The sequence below is a fragment of the Lepisma saccharinum genome, chromosome 30 (genome assembly GCF_977018435.1).
Source record: "Lepisma saccharinum chromosome 30, izLepSacc3.1, whole genome shotgun sequence".
NCBI lineage: Eukaryota > Metazoa > Arthropoda > Insecta > Zygentoma > Lepismatidae > Lepisma > Lepisma saccharinum.
The window spans coordinates 9,022,895-9,044,486 of record NC_139258.1 but is presented as its reverse complement, the minus strand read 5'-3'; the positions used below and the strand labels follow the sequence as shown (position 1 = coordinate 9,044,486).

The 21,592-nt window shown below is 38.8% G+C and overlaps 1 protein-coding gene across 2 annotated transcripts in view; it reads left to right on the top strand.

Annotated features, from left to right (window-relative positions):
* Positions 1–20,858, top strand: part of LOC145981820 (cellular tumor antigen p53-like) — a 102,192-nt gene extending 81,334 nt beyond the window's left edge. For both annotated transcript variants that reach the window (XM_083115254.1, XM_083115253.1), the window contains exons 6-9: positions 1,534–1,750; positions 5,145–5,364; positions 9,634–9,749; positions 18,315–20,858. In XM_083115254.1, coding sequence (XP_082971380.1) covers positions 1,534–1,750; positions 5,145–5,364; positions 9,634–9,749; positions 18,315–18,342 — 581 coding nt within the window. In that variant the 3' untranslated portion in view covers positions 18,343–20,858. The remainder of the gene's footprint in view (positions 1–1,533; positions 1,751–5,144; positions 5,365–9,633; positions 9,750–18,314) is intronic.
* The last annotated feature ends 734 nt before the right edge of the window (positions 20,859–21,592 follow it).

Below are 21,592 nucleotides of genomic sequence, written 5' to 3'. Positions count from 1 at the left end.
TGGTACCACCCATCATGTAGCATGTACATTCAATGCAACCCACAGAACGCAGATAAACCATGACACTGTGGTCAAACTTATCAGAACTCTGCTCTACAGTCGGGATCATCCTCTGTAAGATGTTGCAAGAGCTGCCACTTGTTCACTTGCAAAATGCGCTTGACACTGCTTTGGACGATTCCAATTTTCGCACAGAGGCGTCAGGTCCCCTTTGCCGGACTCCTGGTCATCGCTGTCAGCACCTGCGTTACTCGCCTTTCATCTGTTGCTGTCTTTTGTCTTCCAGGCCTGCTTTCGTCGGCGATGGAACCTGCCTTTCTTGATAAAGTTTGGCCACGGTGTCATGGATTATCTGCATCCTGTGGGTTGCATTGAATGTACGTGCTACATGACGGGTGGTACCACTCCCAGCCAACAGAATGATGTCAATCCATTCTTCCTTCGTTAGTGGCATCTCTTTTTCATTGGTTCACCTGCCTGAAAAGGAAAAATAAACATTAGTCACCATTTTCACCATTTGTATGGAGACTTATGACTCACCCTGTGCATATTAATAGTGTTTACATCAACAGACAGGTATTATTAATGTTTTCACTTTCGAGTTCTTCACGCTTCTTCTACAAGAGAGTATCGGTGCTTGCGCCTCATAACAGCATTTCCCCCCACATGGAATTTATTTTTATTAAATGAAAGCAAAATCTGTAGTGCTTGCTTTCGTAAATTTATTTTGTAAGCATGCATGCAGCCATTGTTCCAATCGTTTCCTATGCAATAACATGCTTTGAGCGTGGAATGCTTGTAGTTCTATATTTATATGCCAGGGTGTGTGCCAATCGATGCGGTATGAAACTATACTAATAGATGATAACACCATTAAGCCTTGTTTCCATGATTATGAAAAAAATATAAATATGCTGACCAAGGCAGTAATTTATTCATTTCAACCTTCTAGCAAGGTCTTCTTCAGACTTGTATCAAGTACAAATGTAACAAGATACAAGAACGGGGCATTATATATACACAAACATTACTCCCTCCAGACTATTAGAAAGTTGTTCTGGAACTTTCTAGCAGGTGACTTTCCCTTGTCAACTGTACTTTCACCTAAAAGGCTAAACATAATTACTTCCATATAGAATGTGGTTGGACTTTTTATATCACGCTCTTTTTCCTTCATTTTTTCTTCCTTCTCCTCTTCTTTCTCTCTTGTCCTTTCCACTCTATCTAACACCTTCTTCCATTCTTTGTTTAGCTTCAGTCCCTAATAGATGGCACACAGATAGATTCCCTATTTTTCCGTGCTTCAGCATTACCAATACTATTTTGGAGTACGAACTTAGGATTTGCTAACTGCCAGTTACTTTCACTTTGAAAAACCCGGTGCTGGGGGGAAATGTTATCCATGGACATTGAAAAACCCACCCTTAGAGTAGCCACCCTGTATCAACCAAACCCTACTTTATAATCACCATGCTGAAGTTTAATAATTTTTTGTTATCCATTGAATTTTAATCTTTTAAATATCTATTACAGGTAAAGCTAATATCAAACATGTTTTACAAACTGATCATGAGAGAGCTTACTACCATGAAGATCCTAAAACAGAGCGGTTAAGTCTTGTTATACCCTATGGTAACCCTCAGCCTGGAACAGACTATGTCAGACATCACTTTAAATTTGTTTGTAAGAGCAGTTGCCCGGGAGGTATGAACAGACGGGCAACTTCAGTTAGTTTCCAGTTACTAGTGGGGTAAGTACTATTATCTCATGAAATTAACTGTTATATAAAGTAATAGTAATTGTATGTTATTTGTGTGTTCAAAAAGTAATGCCAGAATCACACGAGGCTAGATTTACTGCTGGATTTTCCACTTTGACTTCGACTATACCCTGTCCCAGATAACGGTGGAGCAAGGCCGCGCATAACGTCATAGAAGCGAAGGAAATCGAGTGGCCAGAGCGAAGCAGTGCACGCTGCTGAGAAGCCAGTCGCTTTCCCCACTCCATGCAATTCCGTTCCTCTTACGTGTTCAGTGGTGGAGCCATCTCACGTCGACTTGCGCAGAGTCTTGTTTTCGTTTGCCTGCTCCACAGTTAACTGGGGCAGAGTATAGTTGTGTGGTACTTGCTCACGTGCTAGACTATACTTGTCTGTATACTTTTCTTCCCACAAGGCATTGCACAGAGCAGACAAGCAAAAAGGATGGACAAGCGACTTCAGAAAGAACGTTGTAGGATAATACCTACTGCTGTTATTGTTAAAAATTACGAGAAGAGTGTTGGCTAGAAATATATATTCATGCATGAGATTCGCAGCATTCATTCATTAAAAATAATTTGTTCAACTAAACATGTCAAACATTCAATACTTGGGTAAATATAAATATTTTTATTAGGGATGGGACCGATTAATCGGTACTCTATCAATATCGGCCGATATAGGGGTATCGGTAAAATTACCGATTATTTTACCAATCCGATATATCGATATATATTGATTATTATCTGATAATTTAGTGCAAAATTCTGCCATTTTGTTGTAATTTTTATGGATAATATCCATACCCTACTTTCTAAAATAGTAAATGTCTAAATATGCAATTTATCTTGCACTGCAGTCACCTTGAAACTTAAAAAAGTAGAAGTAAAGTGCTCCCCTGTGCATAGCACCACGCCATGAAGGCGTATAGGGGGTGTGGGGGTAACGCCCCACACTTTCTTGATCCCGGTCGTGAGTGGGGGTGATGTGATCAGCATCACGCCCCTGACCACCTTTACCCCCCAGGTACCCATGTTATTCGACGCTGGGTGGGAACCGGGGCCGCTTCCATCGTTAGAAAAGTTCCCGGATTTGAACCGGCCGGGGATCGAACCCGGGACCTTGAGCATGGTAGTCAGACGCTTTACCGACTGAGCCACCAGGTCAATGAACCTTTCAGGTTCTTCAATGTTGATAATTGCAGATTTTTTAATTTTTTTTATGCTGTTGTCTCCATAGGAAATATTGCCCGTATTATTGTCTGTTGCATGGTAAAACATAAAGCAAGGGTAATTTCTTTGTTCTTTACACTTCTGTTAAAAGTTCAGTCTTCGACAGTTGCGTTATCTTTAAAATGCCGGGATTTTTCTCTTCCGCCACCTGTTGCTCAAACTTCCAGCTGGTCTCCTTGTTTTTATGCTGCAGCTGGCGCCAGTGTTTTCAGGCTGGATTACAATGCAAGTGGAGAAAGGGTTTGGACTGCTCCCTGGAATGGGGGAGGGGGATGAATATGAAGTTGGTTGAAAGAAAGAAAACGTGACTTTTTTTTACGATGTATTGTACACAGATCTTATCTTACAACTTAATCTTGTAACATACAATGCTCTAGTAGACCCGTTATAAACTCCCAACATTCATTCTGCCTGATTATATCCCGACTTTTGCTGTCGTCAGTGTGACTGGTGTCAAGATTAACGAGAGATTTCTTTTTTTTCCGTAGGTCTCGGTGCAAACTTGTTTCTCATGAACTAGAATTGTAAAAATTTCGTGGAAGAGCAACGAGTGTGCACAGTTAAAAGAAAATAACATTATTTTAAATACTTTTTTGTGAAAATGTTTTCAGGTTCTTTTTTCCTTCTCACAACATGCATTCTGTGCATAACTGGTTTTGTGAGCTCCGTTTAAGCTGAAAATTGGTGCAAATTCCAATAACGACCCCTTCGAAATAACAACTCTTTTTCCGGGAATTGTGAAAGGTCGTATCGAGAGTTGACTGTAATTGAATGTTAGAGTGTGCCATCAATTTATTTTTTTGTTTATGGTATATTGTTGTACACTACATTAATTTTATTGAAAATTTGGGAAATGAGAAATGTGCTAGTAAATACAGAGCCGTGCATATTTTTCCGCAAAGCTGTTTTGTGTAGTTGGTGTAGCGGAAGAGCAACTGTAACAAAACAAGAGCTCAGCGGAAAAGTGAATATGTAAGGAATAAAAGGTTTGGAATATTTTTCCTCTTGTTCTTTATTTGCGCTTCAAAAGTGCCATAGAGCAAATACAGTCGGTTTGCATCACATGGATTACAAGGTCCAACTGTACAAAGAGATCTTTCATTCTCTGAAAACACACGGGGTTGTGCTCGGATGGTGCAAGGTTCTGCCAACTACCTAATTTCTTGACCGTGCGTTTAGGTTATTAGATTGCGTAGTCATGGTATGTTTGCTATTGATTGACATAGCAACTGCTTTATGACCTGTAACTAAAAAAGACTTTTGTTGAAGCTGAATTGTGTGTTATATATGCGAGGTGTAATTTTCACTATCAAAACCAGAGTGCACGTTATGCATGTGTAAATACTGTCGCTTTAAGTTGTTTTTCTTTTGTTTTTAAATGTCCTGCATTGTATCCAGTTTCACAGTATGAAGAATGTTTTTTTTTTGGGTAAATTTCTCGTATCGGACAAATGGCTGAAATTTGCTAGTTCATTTAATTTGAATATTCGTACTTAAGTATTCTGCATTGAGAAACATTGGTGAAGGTGGCATTTCACGGAAATAAGCTCTACTTGCAACATATCGAGTAAGTTTTCTTCGTTTCTTTTTGCCTTCGGCAACATGCAAAATGGCGGTCACAGTTTCACTACCGTACTCGCATGCAGTGTTTCCACCCCACTGCACCCAAAAATTCCTACGTAGCCCCACAAACCATTGACGCATAGCCCCATGAACCATTTCTGGTTAGGTTAGGTAGGGTCACATATAGGTTACAATAGTTAAAAATTGGTTTCGAAAAAAAATAACGTAGGCCCACACACCATTATCGCTAGCCCCATGAACCATTGACACACAGCCCCACGAACCATTTGCGGAAACATACCTTCTTCAGTTACAAAAACATGTGTTTGGAAACACTGACCGGGATTACGTGATTACACACTGGCTACATCCGGCCTGAAGTAAATGGATGCAAGAGCTTTCGCGCATCCGTCACACATTTATATCGAAAAATAGATGATTTAACGGCAAAATTCAATGAACGATGCGAGAAAACACTTCCCCGAACTTCCACAAGTATAAAGAAACTGCATTCGGTAAGTAATTTATCCTGTAAATTTGAAGAAATCAGTTTGTCCGATATAAGAAATTTACCTTTTTTTGTGTTTCAGAGGTGAAGTTGTGGGGAGACAGTCAGTCCCGGTGAGAATTTGCAGTTGCCCAGCACGGGACAAAAAAAAGGATGAGGAAACCCTGAATAAAGATTCCGAATTCTTCTCGAATGAACTCTCTGGGAAAAGGAGATGCTCATCTGGACCTCAACATACACACAAAAATAAGAAGTCAAAATCAGGCAATGAGGAAGAGAAGAGCGAGATGTACTCGCTACTTGTAAGTAATTACTAATTTCCTGTGTTTAAGCATTTGCATTTTTGTTACTTTATATTACAAGGGTAGTTCAAGGTTGACCGGGATTTTCGTACGTAAAAAATCGATGAATAGCCGGATCATGATGAAACGTGCGGGTGACGTAATGTATTCCTTCGCGAGTAACTAGCATCCGGCATGACGTATTTCGCGCATGCGCAGCAGTTGCAGCGAACATGGCGGCAAGCAGTGTGTCTGTGGCTGTGGAGCAGCGGTGTGTAATCAAATTTCTCGTGAAGGAGAAAGTGAAACCAGCCGAGATTTTCAGACGATTGCAAGCACAGTATGGTGAACAAACGATGTCGCGGACAAGAGTGTACGAATGGTGTGATCAGTTTCGCGAAGGACGGGAGCTGGTGACAAATGAAGCGCATGGACACATTCGCCCGACTGCAGTCACACCAGTGAATATCGCACGTGTTGAGCAAATGATTCTTGAGAACCGGCGAGTAACAGTGCGGGACATTGCTGCCGAGGTGATTATCAGTGTCGGGAGTGTTGAGACAATCATTCACGACCACTTACGCTTCCGCAAAATCTGTGCAAGGTGGGTTCCCCGCCAGCTGACATTCGATCAGAAGTGGACACGCAGGACGGTCTGTGAACAGCTTCTGAATCGGTTTCGAGCAGAAGGTGATGAATTGTTGCAATCCATCATCACGTGTGACGAAACATGGTTGCACAATTCAACCCCAGATACCAAAAGACGCAGCATGGAGTGGCGGCATAAAGGTTCCCCGCCCCCCAAGAAAAGCAAAACGCAGCCGTCCGCTGGAAAGATCATGACAAAGTGTCTTCTGGGACATGAAGGGCGTTAGTTATCCATGTGGATTTTCTGGACAAAGGGAGCACGATTAATGCCCAGTATTACTCCACATTGTTGAGTGGTGCTGTACGAAAGTCCATTCGCAAGAAAAGACCTGGGACGTTGTCTGGAAATGTCATTCTTCTCCATGACAATGCCCGCCCTCACACGGCCAATGTGACAACAACAACTCTGGCCGACATGCGCTGGGAAGTTCTGCCCCATCCCCCTACAGTCCGGATTTAGCCCCTAGTGATTATCATTTGTTTGCACCCCTTAAAGACCATCTGGGAGGGAAGAAATTCACGACAGACGAAGCACTGCGGAGCAATGTCCTCCAGTGGCTACGACAAAAACCAAGTTCTTTCTACGCCAAAGGAATTCGGGAGCTGCCAGAACGATGGCAACGGTGCCTCGGCATGCACGGAGAATACTTTGAAAAACTGACATAGTTTGGTGTTTCTTCTGCTACCTATTTCCTCTGCAGAAATAAAAGTCCCGGTCAACCTTGAACGACCCTTGTACTTTTGGCTAATCTTGACAATGAGGATAGCAGGGTGTCGAAAAGCCAACATTATTGTAGTAGTGCACTAACAGTAGGTTTTGATTAAAGAAAAAGCATGAAACTTTTAATTTGTTGTGGACAAACTATACTTCAATTCAATATACTAAAAGCATTACCAGTAAGTACAGTAGAAATTGTATGTTAAATACTTTTAAGGAAGAGGTTATGTTTTGACCTATTTTTCATGTGGAAATCGCCCCCGGGATCGAATCCTGGCCTGGGCATGGATGTTTGTGAGTGTCCATTCATCAATTTCATCATATCTTCACTCATCCCCATCTTTGCAAATAGCCAAAAGTGGCAGAAAAAGCAAAGTAAATTAAAGCCAAACAATCAACCATGTGGTTTGTTATTTTCCTGTAGTTTACGGTTATTACAAGCATAAGAAAACAGTTTTTCGTTGTTATAACTGTATCGTTAGTCAAAATGAAAATAAATGTCTGATGAAGGGAGCGTGTGTTCTCCTAAAACATCACAACGAAAAACTGTTTTCTTATGCTTGTAATAACCATAAACTACAGGAAAATAATTCTATAATGCAAGCAATGCGTACATACAAGAAAAACTATGTGGATTGTGTTTGGTAGATATTACGATTAATACATATATTACTAAATTGTACTGTAATTATGCATTATGCAATAATTGCATATAATTTATATACCGTATTTATTCGTGTATAATGCGCACTCTGGTTTTGGATGGGTAAAAGTGACAAAAAAAAATTATATCATATATAATGCGCAGTACAATCCAGTTTCAAGAAATGGCTTTCTTAGTTGTAGGTCGTAAATCTGTTGCTTAGCTGATCAAGAGTGAATGACGTCATACCTATTCAATTGTTCATTCCTTCTTTTTCAAAATATATACTTTCTCTTTCCGTGACTAATGTAACATTTAAACGAGGTACATTCAGGACCTTCCAAATAGCAGTTAGCAGCACAAGATTTCTTCCATTAAGGAATTTACACACTCCATGTATGTCATATTATTTGGCCAGTAATACATTTTAATTTTTATTATCTTTTTCCTTAGGTTTTCTTTCATCGAAAGTACCATAAAAATCAGAACTTTTTTGATGAACTTATTTCAACCACATTTCACATTAGTGTCGTTATCTTGTATGGAATACTGTTTCCATATTCAGAAACTGCAGGATTCAAGTTTTACAACGATATATAACATGATAGGGTTGCGTAAACAAAAAATCAATGCAGGTGTCACAAAATCATGGAACGACCCTGTATGGTTTCATGTTGGCTGTCTGAATTATTTCCATGCATAATATGCACCACAGGTTATGGGGGCAAAAATTTTGGAAAAAGTGCGCATTATACATGAGTAAATACGGTAATTAGGGACTTTTACATGAAATAGAATTCTTTAAATAAATATGGAGAAACTAGTAGTCATTTTGTCCATGAAACTGTTTTTCAGTTTCTCCATATTTCTATACTACCACATCTCTTTTCCCAATTATGAAAATAATTTTGTTAATCGTTAATCAATCCTGCTGTCATGACTATTACATGTGATGTGAATTTTCTGAAAACTTGGTTAAGTGGGATTCTAAATGTTGCGGTTGCTAAAATATAGTGATCTTCTGACACACAAATATTTGAATTGCCCTACTGTCTATAGACTGGGGAATTTTTGTTGTTGGTGTGGAAAAACTTGGTAAAGACGGGGAATTTTGTTTCTATGAAATTGTAGACACCCTGATAACCAATGATTACATGCATGAAATTGTTGGAGGAAAACGTTCAAGGAGAACCCACGCCAGGATTCAAATCGGAGAACTTCGGTGCAAGATGAAAAGTCCAATATGACTAATGTGGTTGTTAAAAACAATAAAAACCACACAACCATACGATAAACACTTTAGGAGTTCTCATCTCGGAATCTTCAGGGCTGGTCGAGAGGCGACAGAAGGGACACGGTTCAAGTTCCACTGGTGCTACAGAGAGTAGCTTGAACTGCATCCCTTTCATCACCTCTCGACCAGCCCTGATGATTCCAAGATGGAATGGAAAGCTTGGATGAAATATGCTGCTTGTGGTTTTTTTGTTTTTTTTTACAAATCTAGACTGTGTCTGAAAGGTGCAAGACCATACTTGAAGCGAACATCCTTCAAAAATGCTCTTGCAGTTCAGGTTTGAAGTCTTTGGAATTGCACATTGTTTTTTCCCCACATTATAAATTAGGTATGGGACCGATTAATCGGTACTCTATCGGTATCGGCCGATATAGGCTTATCGGTAAAATTACCGATTATTTTACTGATCCGATATATCGATAAATATCTTATAATTTAATGCAAAATTCTGCCATTTTGTTGTAATTTTTATGGATAATCTCCATGCCCTACTTTCTGAAAAAGTAAATGTCTAAATATTCAACTTCTTTTGCATTGCAATCAGCTCGAAACACACATTTATTACGGACATCAATGAAAATTTCAGGGTCTTCAAGGACCATTTCTAATTTTATATCGGATCGGTAGAATATCGGTTATCGGTATCGGTAAATTTTATATCGGTACTTTATCGGTATCGGCCAAAATTTCATATTGTCCCATCATGTTTTTCACCATAGAAATTACAACAAGAGCACGACTCAAGTACTTGTAGCCTGCAATGTCGAGTCCTGCGTCCTTGGATGCTCATTTAATTGGCGCTTTCGAACTGCACAAGGTGACGTCACATCCAAGAAGACCACACTTCAAGACTGCTTTTTGGACCTTTCGGACACAGCCCTAGATAGGAATCCAAATGAAACAATTTTTTCCACTTGTTACTTATTGATAAGACTTGTAATACCTACACCTGTTCTTATTTTGACATTTCTCCTTGTTTTCTTCCAGTTCTTCTCCAAGGAACAATTTGAAGTTATGAGGCCGGTGGCCCGTGCTCTAGTGAAAGATATGCTGCCAGAGGGGAGAGCTGGAAGCGAGTTGCTCAAACAGTTTGATGCTCATGTGTAAGTAATAAACTAAAGACCATAAGCAGGGAACGGATTTATATGGAGATCTTGGTGCAACAACATGACAAACCACACTTTTGGTGGAAATCATTTTTTCAGGCCAAACTGTGCATTGCTGCTGTATCCAGCTATTCAGGTGTTATTTCCATACGTTTTAAAGAGTTGTGAACTGCCATGTTGCCCAAATGATTTTCAGTCAATTTTTTTGAGAACGTGACAAGCCACTATGTGATGCAATGATGTATATCTCAGTCCCAGGAAGAAATTGGTTCATTTGATGCCTAAATGTAGTGATGTGTCCAGTTCCCTTATATGTACAGCCACATATTTATGCTGAATACAAGATCCAAGATTTCGGTTCAAAACCTTGGCATATTTCAGTGTGAAAAGTGGTATGTGAAATGGCATTTAGGTGTTAAAATGGTGAATGAAAACCTAAAATTGATTTAAAAACTCTTACACAAAATTAACATTTCACTTCTAATAGCACATTTATATAGTCATCAGATTCTGTGTAGTCAATTTTGCTTCTCAGTAATGCACAGCAGAATTAATCAACTTTCCATGATTTGCATAACTCACAGGATAATTCAGACCTCAGAAAGTGTCGTGTCTAAATAATCCCTAACTTTCATGTTTTAAAGTGTATTTCATATTTTGCAGTTCATTTTGTGACAACACTGTAGCAAAATGTATCTCACACCTTTCAAAAACATGTAAAATTCAAAATACGAAATGTGCATATCCCTACTTATATGCGATGGAGATGAGGACATTGAATATCAGCCATGAGATGATATATCTTTTAAGTCAAGTAAGTAAACAACAAAATAATTTGTGGCTGGTCATACTATTGTGTGTGTAATTTCTAGATCTTCCTGGGGACAAAATATTTGATACAAACTAATTACAGCATCAAATTTTTTGAATCTAACGTTCGTCGGATGTCTTCGAAAATGAACAACTCTCTTGTTAGACAGTTAAAAAAGCTTAATGTTGTAATATTTGGCTTATATTGTTCGAATCGTGTGCATTATTTTAGGAAAATAATTAAATTTGAGTAAAGTAACAGTTAAACATACTTTCAGTTAAGTCAGATAAGAGACAATATATTGATTGCAAAAATTATGAAAAAATAATGAAAATTAACAGAATTTTTCAAAAGTAAAAAATTTTTCTAGTAAATAAATTTACTGTATGTTGCTTGTCATGTTGTTCCATCAAGCCTTTCATATGTTAGAAAAAAAGTGTTAGGCATGTAAATACAGAGGAACCTCGATTTTATGTTTTTCAGGTGACCCAAGCTGAAAAACTTAAAATGCAGGAAAATGTCAAATCGAGGGAAATTTTATAATATTTTGGTCTGTTGGAAGCAGCATCAAGATCGAATGTAAACTGCGGCAAAATGTAAAATCTGAGAACGTAAAATCAGGGTTCCACTGTATATATTTAGTTATTTTAATTAACCTTTAGTTTCCCAAGCATCTCGATCGAGATACCCAAATGTAACCCTCACGGTCCCAAGCGTCTCGATCGAGATGCTGTGTCAAGGTCGTAGTTTTTACATTATAACTTTTCTATTTTTGACTAGAATTTCAATTTTTTTTTATATTGTTCCTAACACATGTATTTAACAGAAATGTTCATTTGCATTTTTTTTGTCTTCATGAAAATGGAGGGGGAAAGGGACTTCTCTTTTGCGTCTCTTTTCAAGGTCAAATTTTTGCCGACAAAGGAAGACCGGCTTTGTTGTTCTAAAGCAATCCTTTTCCCTCCCTCCTGTTAACTGCATTCGAGGGAAGCTTGTTTATCAGTATCCGATGGCAAAATGAAAGTTTTCCGTGAGGGCGCAAGCAGGGGGTGGGGGGAGGGGAAGACTGGTTATTGAATGTTCGTTGTGAGAATGGAATTTCGAAGCACGCTGAAGAAAACCTTTGTTTATTTTAGCACAAGTGTCCACAAGTTGCAACAGGGGTTACCCTGCATTGTCTAAAAATAGAATTTCAAGCAGCTGCAAGAATCGGTCACTAATTTTTCACTCCGTTCTAGCTTTTCGTCCGTGAATGTTGTGCGTAAGTGTAGTTTTGTGCCCAAGTGCGAGGACATTTTTTGGGTGGTGACAATTTTTTAAAATATTTTTTGGGGCTTTTTCTCCCTTCCCCCTCCATATATATGCCAAATGTGCATAAATTATATATCGTCGGAATCTGTGATTCATTCTGCGTACAACGGTATATCGTTCATATCTCCAGGGCAAATAGTCTCCGAGCTAAAGTCATTTCAAGGTACCGCTGCATTTTGAAGCTCGAGTCAGTGGGGGTACAACTCAAGTTACATTGGTCATATGATAATAATGCAAATATTTTTGTGTTCCTTACATGTCAGCGATCATTTCCATGTGCATGTCGACACTGTCATTTACTTTTTTCTTGAGGGGAGGGTGGGGAAACCAAATTTTTTTCCGAAATTGTGGAATTTTGAGAGTTAGCCCCCTCCTCCCCGCCACATATACGCCGAATTTGCATAAATTTCATATAGTCTGAATCTCTGGTTCATTCCGCGTACAACGGTATATCACTCATCTCTCTAGGACAATTTGTCTCAGATCTACACTCATTTCATTGAAACTCTGCATTTTGCTCAAAATCGGCTCTGGATCGAGAGGCTTACATGTGAAAAAGGCCTTGGGACTCAAAAGGTTATATGTGGACTTACAGTTGTGAAAATTGTCAATTTTTATTAAGCTAGGGGCTCACCTAGGTACCATATTTACTCACGTATAATGTGCACTTCTTTCCAAAAAATTTTCTCCCAAAAAGTGTGGTGCGTATTATGCACGGAATAATTTTTTAATGTTTACGGAACCCTATTGTGTTATATATCGTAAAGCTTGAATTCTGCAGTTTCTGAATATGGCAACAGTATTCCATTCAAAGTGGCAACACTTACTTGCAATGCGGTTGAAATAAGCTCATTACAAAAGGAAAGTTCCGATTGTCATGGTACTTTGTATGAAAAAAAGAAAATAATTAAAATGTATTACTGGCCAAATAATATGGCAACACTGCTGTCACGTGAAAGGGGTGAGTCACAGCGCCACAAGCGTTTCGTGGCTGATTAGAGAATGTCAGACAAGGAAGTGTAGTGAGTGGGAATGGTTGTATGTTGTTCAGTCAAAAACAGCAGTGCTCTGAAGCAGAGGACGAGAGTTCAAACACCCTAACAATATGTTTAGGCAAGAAGAACAACGTCTCCCAGTCACGCAGCTTACTACTGCACTTTCTTGCAACACCACCTTCGTTCCTCATTAAGGAGGAAGCGACGGCACGTTCTGGCACGGTCTCCCATCATCCTGCATGACATCCCGTGTTATAGGGCGGTCACTGCTGGACATCGACAGAGATGAACGCACTGACAGTGTAAGATGCCTTCCATACGTGTGGCAGAAGGTCGTAGAGATGGGTGACGATTACATTGAAGGAATGTAACACATGCTCCTCTGCCAAGTCAACTACCAATTATACCAGTGTTGCCATTACTTTTTATCCAACCCTTGTATATGGAGTGTGGAAATGCCTTAAGGCCGTGGTGGCTCAGTCGGTAGCGTGTCTGACTACCATGCTCAAGGTCCCGGGTTCGATCCCCGGCCGGTTCAAATCCGGGAACTTTTCTAACGGAAGCGGCCCCAGCGCCCACCCAGTGTCGAATAACATGGGTATTGGGTACCTGGGGGAAACCTTGGGGTGTAAAGGCGGTCAGGGGCACGTGATGCTGATCACATCACCCCCACTCACGACTGGATCAAGAAAGTGTGGGGTGTTACCCCCTCACCCCTATATGCCTTCATTACCCCCTCACCCTCTATACGCCTTCATGGCGTGGCGCTAAGCACAGGGGAGCACTTTACCTTTTTTTTTAAATGCCTTAATGGAGGAAATCTTGTGCTGGTAGCTTGAGGGTCCTGAATGTGCTTCCTATAAATGTTTTGTTACTCATAGAAAAAGTATATACTGTTGAAAACGTTTATAGTGACATCGCTTGTAACAACGTATTGGGTATAACGGCGAAATTTAGCGGTCCCATCTAAATCCCATATAAACACTGTAATAAGTTTTTGAGGATTGCAGACAACAATGAAACGTTTATTTTCAAACTCTTGTTTTCAGTAGATTGTAGATTTCAAATCAGTAAGTCTGTTAAATAGTCAAGGCAAGCATCGCTGTCAAGGTGTCGCCAAAGAAAAGGAAAGTGTTTAATATTGAAGAGAAGTCGCACATAAATTAGAAAATGGGGAAACAAACGTCAGCATCGCGAAGGAATTCGTTGTATCACACTCAACGATTTCTACAATTTGGAAGGACAGAGAGAAAATACAGTCTCTTTTCGAAAAAAAAATCTCTAAAAATTAGGGATGGGACCGATTAATCGGTACTCTTATCGGTATCGGCCGATATAGGCATATCGGTTTATCGGTAAAATTACCGATTATTTTACCCATCCGATATATCAATAAATATCTTATAATTTAGTGCAAAATTCTGCCATTTTGTTGTGATTTTTATGGATAATATCCATGCCCAACTTTCTGAAAAAGTAAATGTCTAAATATTAAACCTTTTTTGCATTGCAATCAGCTCAAAACACACATTTATTACGGAGATCAGTGAAAATTTCAGGGTCTTCAAGGACCATTTCTAATTTTATATCCGATCGGTAGAATATCGGTTATCGGTATCGGCAAATTTTATATCGGTACTGTATCGGTATCGGCCAAAATTTCATATCGGCCCATCCCTACTAAAAATTAAGCGGGCAAGATCATCTGAGACATTGAAGAAGCTTTACTTAGATGGTTTAGGCAGCAAAGAACAAGTAACGTGCCGATCAATGGGCCTATTCTGCAAGCGAAAGCCAATGAATTTGCACGTCAGTTGGGCAAACTGAACTTCAATTGTTCTTCCTGTTGGATACAACGTTTCCGAGCTCGCCATTGTATTGTCGCCAGGAAAATTTGCATTTATTGTAGGAGAGACAGTAATTTATGTAGAGAGTACTGTACTGTAATACAGTAACTGGAACAAGGATGTTTCATTCATGACTATTATAGCACTTGCAGCAAGTTTAAAACATAAAACTTTCGGATTTGAAATGTTTAGGAAAAAAACCTGTTTGTGCGACTATTGGCTATAACGACCATAAATTGGGGGTCCCTTCAGAGTCGTTATAACTGGTTTTGACTGTATTTTGAAGTTTTTCTAGAAAAAGTAAATAGGAAATTAGCAAAACCACTAATAAAAGTTTGAAGGTCATGTGCCACAATTTTTCACTTTGTAATGTAATGTACTCCTCTTGGTTCACATAGTAACAGGTGGCTCATTGAATTGGAATAATGCCATTCACTGTTTATCGGCATAGTAACAGCTTTACGACCTACAACTAAGAAAGCCATTTCTTGAACCTGAATTGTACTGTGCATTTTATACAAGATATAATTGTTTGTCACTTAAAGTGCTGAAGTGTGAATCTTCTACTGTTGTCCCTAAAGACAGATTTATATAAACTAAAACTGCATTCAGTATCGCACGATGTAATTGAAATATATTTTAGGGGTGGGACCGATTAATCAGCACTCTTATACTGATACAGATCAGTCGGTATAACCTCATCGGTGTATCGGTAACATTGCCGATAACTTTACCAAAGTTTAGTGCAATAATATTTTGCCATTTTATGATTTTTATTTATATTAACTTAAATCATTTCAGCCTACTTTTAAAAAAAGTAAATGTGCAACTTCTTTTTCACTGCAGTCGCCTGGAAACAAAACATTTATTAATTAGGTCAGTGAACTTCTTCGGGTTCTTCAAAGACCATTTGGAATTTTATGTTGGATTGGTAGAATATTGCTATTGGTAAATTTTATATCAGTATCAGCCAAAATTTCATAATGGCCCATCCCTAGCATATTTAAAATACTAGTTTTTAGAAATTTACATTTGCCATTTCACATACTCAGACTGGTACACATTAATCTACGATAAATTATTAATTTTATAAGAATTTCAAACTCAAAATATCTATTTAACGTCAATATATCTTATCGTGCAATAATTTTCCTTCTGTCAGATAAATTGTTCTGCAAAGGACACTGACGAAGTAAACAGATTGAGAGAAACCTGTTTTATTTTCCTCGCAGCTTTCTTTTCCGTCCTCGATAAACATGAAAACTAAACTGTGCATAATTTGTCTTAGGGTATTTATAAATATGTATAAATTCCATTGGATTTTGATTAATAAAAGCTGCAGTTTTTCATGTCTGTGGAGAAAAATTCATGCAGAATTCCCAGTGAGTAGCCACCCTGAATAAGTTTTCATGTAACTAAATACAGTAAAAACTGCATATCCTGGAACCTCTATAAGAAGGAAACCTGTAAATACGAGGAAAAAAATCCACAAAATTAACCGATTTTATACCTCAAAATGACCTCCTTAACCACCATTTAAAGACCAACGGGATGTTTTTATTCTCAGTAAGACGGAAATTTCTTCGCAAGAAAACAATGCAATACTGTAAGTGGAAACATGCCTCTGTTGCCACTCGCTTATCGGTAACATTGTCGATATGAAAGAACGCGATGCAATACTCATAGCTGATACGATTCCGTTTCTTTCTTTCATCTCGTACCCTCTTTCTCTACCTTTCTTTGTCTATTTCTCCTCTGTTCTTTCGTCATCTTTCTATTTTTCTTGTTATCTCTGTTTGTTTCTTACTTGATACAACTCTTGCAAGATGTAGAGAACTATGGTTGTGTTGTGATCAAAACGTGTCAACCAACTTTGAAGCAGCGGTGGGGAAATGATACATAAGTATGTACTGTACATTCTTTCAATACTGTAAAAAGTGTACCAACATGTTGTGTAGTTACATAATTGTAATCTCTGCTATGCTTATTGCGACTGTATCGCATTTTTATTCATGTACATGCATGCATTAGTACTCTACATTATAAGTAATGCGAAATGTAAATCTGTCTCTCCATTATTTCCTGCAGCACTCTATACTGTATTTAAAGTCAACCCTGTATAAGAACGAAAACTGTTCAAGACTGAAAATTTTGCTCGGAACCTTCACGTTCCGGGATAGAAAGGTTTTACTGTAATTTCATTGCATACAGAAGGTCGTTTGGGATCTCTGAGGACAATGTTGGAAGGGTGATAAGTTCATGAAAACCCATGTCGCCACCAACGATCATGCTCAATTGGAAAACCAGCATTCCGCGCTATAGCCCGACAACGTAATTTCCATTGCAACATACTTTTCCGAAGAGTTATCATGTCCAACTTTTCCCACTCCTCGTGACAGGCTTTCCAGAGGCCATTGAGAGGGCGTGGACGTCTCTTTCCTAAGGCCCGTTTTAGGAGTCCAAATGCACAGAAGTCCATGGGTGACCCATCTGGCACCTTGACCGGAATGTCGCTGTAAGGAATTGCACGGATGCCAGTTTCCACCTCCATTCGCTGTAAGAACAGACGAGTCGAACGGGAGGTATGGCTGGATGCTTTATCTTGGTGCACCCAGGCCCGGTTTTTGCCCCCCCCCCCCCCCCATACAGTGCCGGGATATCTGTGTTATAAATGGGTGTTAAAACCTCATCCTGATAGTACGTGGAGTTCACCTTCACATTATTAGCTACATGGCGAATTGCTAGCTTGCCATTATAGCAGTATCCAGCGATGATCATGAAACCCCGTAGAAAACTTTCCTGGCATTCAACGTTTGATAATTGTTTTTGTCGCGAGGGCGGTAGTAAATCGCGCGGGGTTCGTGACAGTCACTAAGGTAGACATATGCTTCGTCTAATGTCACCACATTTTTCCATCTCTCCCCTGCAAGATAGGTCTCATAGAGCTTTCTAGCGTTCGTGCGACGTTCCGCAATGTGACGAGGCAACAGCTTGTGAACTCGCCGCTTATGCCGCATTTCTAGTTGCAGGTCCTTCTTGATTATGGTGTTCACTGTTGACACAGACATTCCCAACTTACGTGCGATACTCCTTTGGGGGGCAGGGTTACCACCTGACACAAGGGCCTTCACCTTTCTAACTATGTCCGGTGTACGACTCGTAGCTGCTCGTGGATTTGCCTGTTTCTTCCCCTGTGGAAATAGACCCAGTTGGCCTTTGCCTTTTTTGTTCAATACCGCACCGATCCCGTTCTTCGATATCACAAAACCACGCTTCTTGCACATTCCTTTGATTGCCAAATAGCTAAATTTAGCATCGGAAAGGGCTGTTATGTAGCCTTCCCAGTATGGTTCAATTTTCTTCGTTATCGTTGTAGGTAAATGGCACAACACTCTGCACACGCGTTCTCGGTACTGACGTGACTCAGCATGCACAGTTTTGACGGACTGACGTTGATAACAGCGACGCCAGCGGCTTTCAAAATCGTCACCAGATATCCCGAACAACCTTCTGTATTTTTTTTGAAGTCTTGTGCTAGTGAATATGCAACAATACCTGAGTTGTAATAAGAACCTAATGATATTGTTTCTAATTGCAGGGATATGCAGCTGCGAAGAAACACCTAAGTTTTTTGTAACACTTTTTATTTTGTATTTTTATTGCTCACTGGTACAGCATAATGTATTATTTTGCGTTAAGAGAGTTTTGATATTATGTTGGTGCTTTTGAGAATGCCATTTGTATGCTCTCTTGCATAGTGATATCAGTGTCTGTTCATTTTTTTAGAATTTATTTCTTTTTATATCATTATTGAAGACAGTATTCTGTGTAGAAGTTTGCAAGTTAAAAGTCTCTAGGTTTTGTTCTGTTTCTTGATGTGGACTGCTAACACATATGCAGCATGCAAATGTTACGTTGAAGAAATTCTTAGCTGTAAATTAAGAACATCAACTTTTGTTTTTGTTTTTAGCTTATAATTAGGGATGGGACCGATTAATCGGTATCGGCCGATATAGGCATATCGGTGTATTGGTTTATCGGTAAAATTAGATTATTTTACCGATCCGATATATCGATTATTTGATAATTTAGTGCAAAATTCTGCCATTTTGTTGTAATTTTTATGGATAATATCCATGCCCTACTTTCTAAAAAAGTAAATGTCTAAATACCCATTAAATTGCAGTCACCTCGAAACACACATTTATTAAAGAGGGCAGTGAACATTTCAGGTTCTTCAAGGACCATTTCTAATTTCATATCGGATCGGTAGAATATCGGTAAATTTTATATACTTATAATAGTTTGTATTATTTGGTTCCCTGTAAATTACAGGATTGAAAGGAGTGCAGTACAGTTATTCAGTAAGGAATATTTGAGATTAGATTGTGGGCACACAAGTGGCTTTTTGTCAACTAAAATCATGTGAAAAATGGAACAATAGTACATAAATAGTTCTGAGCAAATGGGCATTACTTTCTTTGCTGTGTCAAAATATTGCAACATTTTCAATTCTAGTCACGTGTGGAAAATTGAACAAGTATATTGCATGTGGAATCAGACAATTTTGTGACTGTAGTTTCCTTTTCATAACACTTCAGAAGTACGCTTGGAATAAGTGCATGCTACTTGAACCTTAATATGTTTGCTCCACTCAATGCATTTCAGTTGAAGAGATGCCATGTGGAACATATTCCATATATGTTTGTATGTGGAATAAGAGAAGGATTATCAGCAAATGCACCCGAAATCATTATGCAATTTATTTCTTTAGCTTGTGCGCCCCAGGCAATAGAACCTGCCAGTATTAGAATTTTCACATGTTGCAGGATGTTCTTGCAACCTGCATATACTAGGCATGGGACCGATTAATCGGTACTCTATCAGTATCGGCCGATATAGACTTATCGGTAAAATTACCGATTATTTTACCGATCCGATATATCGATAAATATCTGATAATTTAGTGCAAAATTCTGCCATTTTGTTGTAATTTTTATGGATACTCTCCATGCCCTAATTTCTAAAAAAGTAAATGTCTAAATATGCAATTTATTTTTCAGTCATCTTGAAACACATTTATTAAGTAGGTCAATGAACCTTTCAGTTTCTTCAAGGATCATTTCTAATTTTATATCGGATCTGTAGAATATTGGTATCGGTAAATTTTATATTGTTACTTGATCGGTATTTGCCAACATTTCATATTGGCCCATCCCTAGCATATACACACCGCAAGGAAACAGTAAGAATATCATAACTCTGTAGACACACTTAATACCGTGTCTTGGCTCAAAGCAGGATAAAAGTTAGGGAGTCAAATTTATTTCTGAGTCAAGTTTTATGTTCACGGAACTTTCTGTAGCACTCAATTTGTTGCCATGAGGAGGCAATTTGTTCCTCCCAAGTGCTATGTTTACATTTGTCTTTCATGTTGAAAATAATGTTAAGAAATTTATGTTCCAGTAGAGTTTTTTAATAATGTAGAGATTAGTAATTATATCTTGTTTAAGAAAAGCAGTTATTTGCGAGCATCGTTATGAAGGACAATTTGAAAACAAACATGCAAGTTTTCAACGAAGTTTCCCGTTTCAAGTGCCTGTCAAATTTTGCCACCATCAGTTGTAAGAAATGATGTTTGATATATCGGTTGAAACATCTTCAGTTTTGTTGTTAAAAAGTGAAAAACATCACAAATATGTATCTCAACAGTCAAATCATACTATGTAGTTGTTTGACGAAGCCTTTTGTAATGTTCATTTCTGATTCCCTTTGCCTCAATTGCATGAAGTCGCACCGAGATTCAGGAAAGGAAAAAGGCATGTAGAAGCCAAGCATGAATCCTTAGAATATGCTAGCGCACAGTAACATTAAGGAAGTATGTTCAGCATAATGAGGAAACTTTAAACGAAGTACAAATTAATTGTCTGTTCTGTATGTGATAGATGTTAGAACAATGAGTGATGTCAAAATATTGTTGTGTATTGTTGGTCAAAGCTACTTGTTAAAAGTACAAGGGCCACACATGCTTCAGAGGTGTAAGACTTGAGAATTGCACCTATGTTTTTTTTTATTGTTATATGCTCATTCCGTATATTCCATTATGTATCGTTATACAATACTTTTGAAATAAATACTATATGCTTTACCTTTTGGTTCACTTTCATTACAGATTATAAGAATTAAGTTTTACCTACTGACGTTTCTTTTATTTGGAGTTGCTTTTCTGCAACTTTTTGGTTCATTGTGAAGATGATGATTGACAAAGATACACAAAATGCCCAGGCTGGGATTAAAACCTGCGGCCCATGGCATCGTAGCATGTGGTGCTAACCACTCTGCCACGAAGGATGGTAGAAATATTAAATAATGATGATAGCTACCATTATGATATAATACATGTTGCAAGTTCGAACCTGCAATACAAAGTAGCCTATTTAAGGGGAAGAGTGAAAGTTTTGCAGCAGTTGTTCATTTGTTTCAATATTGTCGCAATGGGCACAGTTACTAAAAAATGCAATAGAGGACGGTGACAGCAAGGGGGTAGTTGGACCCCAGTTTTTGTAACTTTTGCCTTACACTATGCGAAACTATATGTACCAATGGATAGTAAACTGTCCTTGTCCCCCCCCCTCCAGTACAATGGTTATCAGTGTAACCTTTCGAATGGAACCAGCACCACAAGATTCACGTGTGTTGCTCCCTGGGCTGTTTTCTCAATGGCATGCATTGTCTCGCCTGTCTGCATGTGTGTGGTGAATTTTTTGTTTTCTTTTGCTAAAAGCACTATGCTGCTTCTGTGTGAAATCCCCATGTTGCTTTGGTCTGAAAGCTCTCGGACTGTTCGTTCATTTTCCGGCTGCGTTACACACAGGC